Source organism: Priapulus caudatus, unplaced genomic scaffold (genome assembly GCF_000485595.1).
Source record: "Priapulus caudatus unplaced genomic scaffold, Priapulus_caudatus-5.0.1 Scaffold113, whole genome shotgun sequence".
NCBI lineage: Eukaryota > Metazoa > Priapulida > Priapulimorpha > Priapulimorphida > Priapulidae > Priapulus > Priapulus caudatus.
In genome coordinates, this window is record NW_014577174.1 from 385,586 (window position 1) to 388,549 (window position 2,964).

At 48.1% G+C, this 2,964-nt stretch overlaps 1 protein-coding gene across 1 annotated transcript in view; it reads right to left on the reverse strand.

Annotated features, from left to right (window-relative positions):
- Positions 1 to 131: 131 nt before the first annotated feature.
- The window catches only part of LOC106805423 (meteorin-like protein), a 29,474-nt gene continuing 26,641 nt past the window's right edge, over positions 132 to 2,964 (reverse strand). Inside the window, exon 4 of the mRNA XM_014806999.1 lies at positions 132 to 804. Within this exon, the coding sequence (XP_014662485.1) occupies positions 497 to 804 (308 nt within the window). The 3' untranslated portion in view covers positions 132 to 496. The remainder of the gene's footprint in view (positions 805 to 2,964) is intronic.

Below are 2,964 nucleotides of genomic sequence, written 5' to 3' on the forward strand. Positions count from 1 at the left end.
AGAGAGAGAGAGAGAGAGAGAGAGAGAGAGAGAGAGAGAGCGCGAGAGAGCGAGAGAGAGAGAGAGAGAGCGTTTGTGTGAGCGTGCATGCGTGCATGCGTGGGTGCGAGCGAGCGTGAAATAGGGAGAAAGAAAAAAGAAAAGTAGACAAAGATAGTAAGAGAGCGAGAGTTACACAGAAATGGGGAGGGGAGAGACAGAGAGATACAAATAGTACAAAACATGTAGGTACATGGAATGTTTGTATGGTACACGCGGACTTAGTACTCAACGTAAGCTAAGTACAATTGGATGGTCCGGGGAATGTACAGAAGCACGATGCTGTATCTTGGTCCCTAAGCACACACTAAGCACGAGACAACCGCCAGGCCATCACAGACTATTCCTCAAACAATCTGCAACCCCAGTACACTTTTATCACAACAGTATATACGTGGATGGCATAGCACCATGTTAGTTAAGCGAACCGTGCTCGCAGATGGCGCCACCATAGAGTCTAGTCGAGTGAGCAATCATTCCAGCCTTCCGCGACGGCGCGATGCCGAACTATCTCCCACTCCTTGAAACGTGGTGCGCACTGCAGGCGAGGAAGTCCGAGCTGTATCTTCCCTAAGAACAGGAACTGTCCTCGGCCCTTCTTCACCTGACACTCTAGCGGCACGCGAATGTCCACGCTATCGCGCAGCGCCCTCTTCGTCGTGAACACCGGCTCCACCTGGTGGTGGATCTTCGCAACTTTCACGCCGATTCTCGTCTCCAGCATGGAGTGGTGATGAGTCACAGACGCTATGGAACCTCTCACAGCTGCAACGAAACGAAAACAATCTCATGAGAAACACAACTTGCTAACACGTGACAGGAGGGAAAACTCGGTAATGTTTGACAGGAACACAACTCGGCGCAACATCTGAGGGAAGCAAAACTCGTAAACATCAAAGATAAACAAAACCTGGTCAATATTTTGAAAGAAACAGAACTCGGTAACGTTTCAGAGAAACAAAACTGTCGGGAAATTGCTTGGCATCGCTTGTGTTTGGATTCCTTCGTGCGATATGGGTATTCGATACTTTGCACAGCTTCTTTATCACAACCCATTACAAATTACTGATAGAGAGATATCGGAAATACTCGAAAATCAATTGATCCAATATCTAACATACAAAAAGTACAAAATGATACACATCCCCGCATTATGTTATAAACAAAGCCCCAGCATCGAATCCCTTCTTCCATCCATGAATCTGTGTCAGAAATATTAATCGAAAACGTTGTTTTTTTCATGCGACTAAAGAAGGCTTTCCCACCTCCCTCTGTCCGATCTGCCATCAATTTTCGCGCGCTTGGCAGTGTTTGCGCGCGCACATGTTATGTAGAGGCCTGGGAAGGAGACGGATCGCGGCTTTCCCATCACACTTAATGACGGGCCTCTCACTTCATCATCACCACATGTGTGATGCGCGAGTAAGTGGTTCGTCAATAGGCATTTTTTATCCGGGCTCGGGCTCACGCTGCATCAGCTGCCGTGCGCCACCGCGAGGGCCTGGGATTCGAGCCAGGTCCTGCGTGGCTCCATCGCAAGATGCCGTCCCGCAAAAATGTTTACAGTGTCAGCACTCTGTGGCAGATTCTGCTGACTGTCGACAGCAATAATTGCTTCTGCATGGGGGCAGGAGACGCAAACCTCCACCGGTTTTATATGCCGTATTATTACTATAAGCTTTACTTCACTCGTTATGGCCGGACTCATAATATGAAAGTACTATAGGTGATAGCATTAAAACGATCAGTTGTCTCAGGTTCACCTCACTCGGTGTGCACAGAAAATAATTAGTCTGTAAGTATTAAAAGTGAGCGAAGTGGTGAACTATATACTACAGGAATATGCATATATATTTTTCCTCCGTGCGGTGTACTGTGTAATTTTAAAGTCACGGCAGACCAGACGACTAAGCCTCTCTAGCTATCGGCATGCAATACACTTCAATTGAAGTTTGGCAATTACTGTATGGGGGCAGTTACACGTGTTTTCCTTTGCATGGCGTGTTTGTCCTGCATGTCTATGGGCATATATATATATATATCACGCGGCAGGTAATCCGCACTCTCAACTCTTTCTGGAATGGACGGAATGGCATGCCCGGCCACTCGGAGACGCACGAATCATCTGTGCATGTCCAGACACAGTGGTTCTCGCGTGCTAGCTGAAAGGGCGAACGCCTGCCCCCGCGAGACGGGCGAGTCAAAAAGTTTTTTTCTCCCCGGTAAGTGAATTAGTAAATATTTGCTGACGATCTCACGGCAGCCGTACAAAACTGCGGCTCCCGTCCGCAACGCCACTCGTCAAAGCTATTCATTCCCTTTTGCGAGAGCCACTCGTTTTTGTCTGAGCAAATTGTTGCGCACAAAGGCAACTGTCTCCTGACAAGAGAGACAGGGACAGAAAGAAAGGGAGAGAGGGAGAAAGAAAGAGAGAGAGAGAGAGCGAGAGGGGGGAGGGGCGGTCACGGAGAGAGATGAAATACATCGTGACCTTGCTGGCCGATAAGCGCTTGTAAGGCACGGCGTATGTTTGCGAGATGGACACGGTGACTATAGTTGTTCCTGCCAGGTACAGAACAAGAGCGTATTAATACTTAATCTGGCTCTTGATACGAAGCATTATTGCTAGTCAGAAATAAAATGCTGATGTCCGGCAATGTAACTATAATACAGCAAACTGCGCGCATACGTGTACGTGTTTATGCGTGCGCGCACGTTTCTGAGCGTATGTGTGTGTGTGCGTGGTGTGTGTGTGTGTGTGTGTGTGTGTGTGTGTGTGTGTGTGTGTGTGTGTGTGTGTGCGTGCGTGTGTGTGTGTGTGTGTGTGTGTGTGTGTCGTGTCTCTCTACTAACTACTTAGTTAGGTTCTCTCTTACGTAGAGTGTATACGTAGTCGTACGGTAGGTAAGTACGTCCGTACGTACG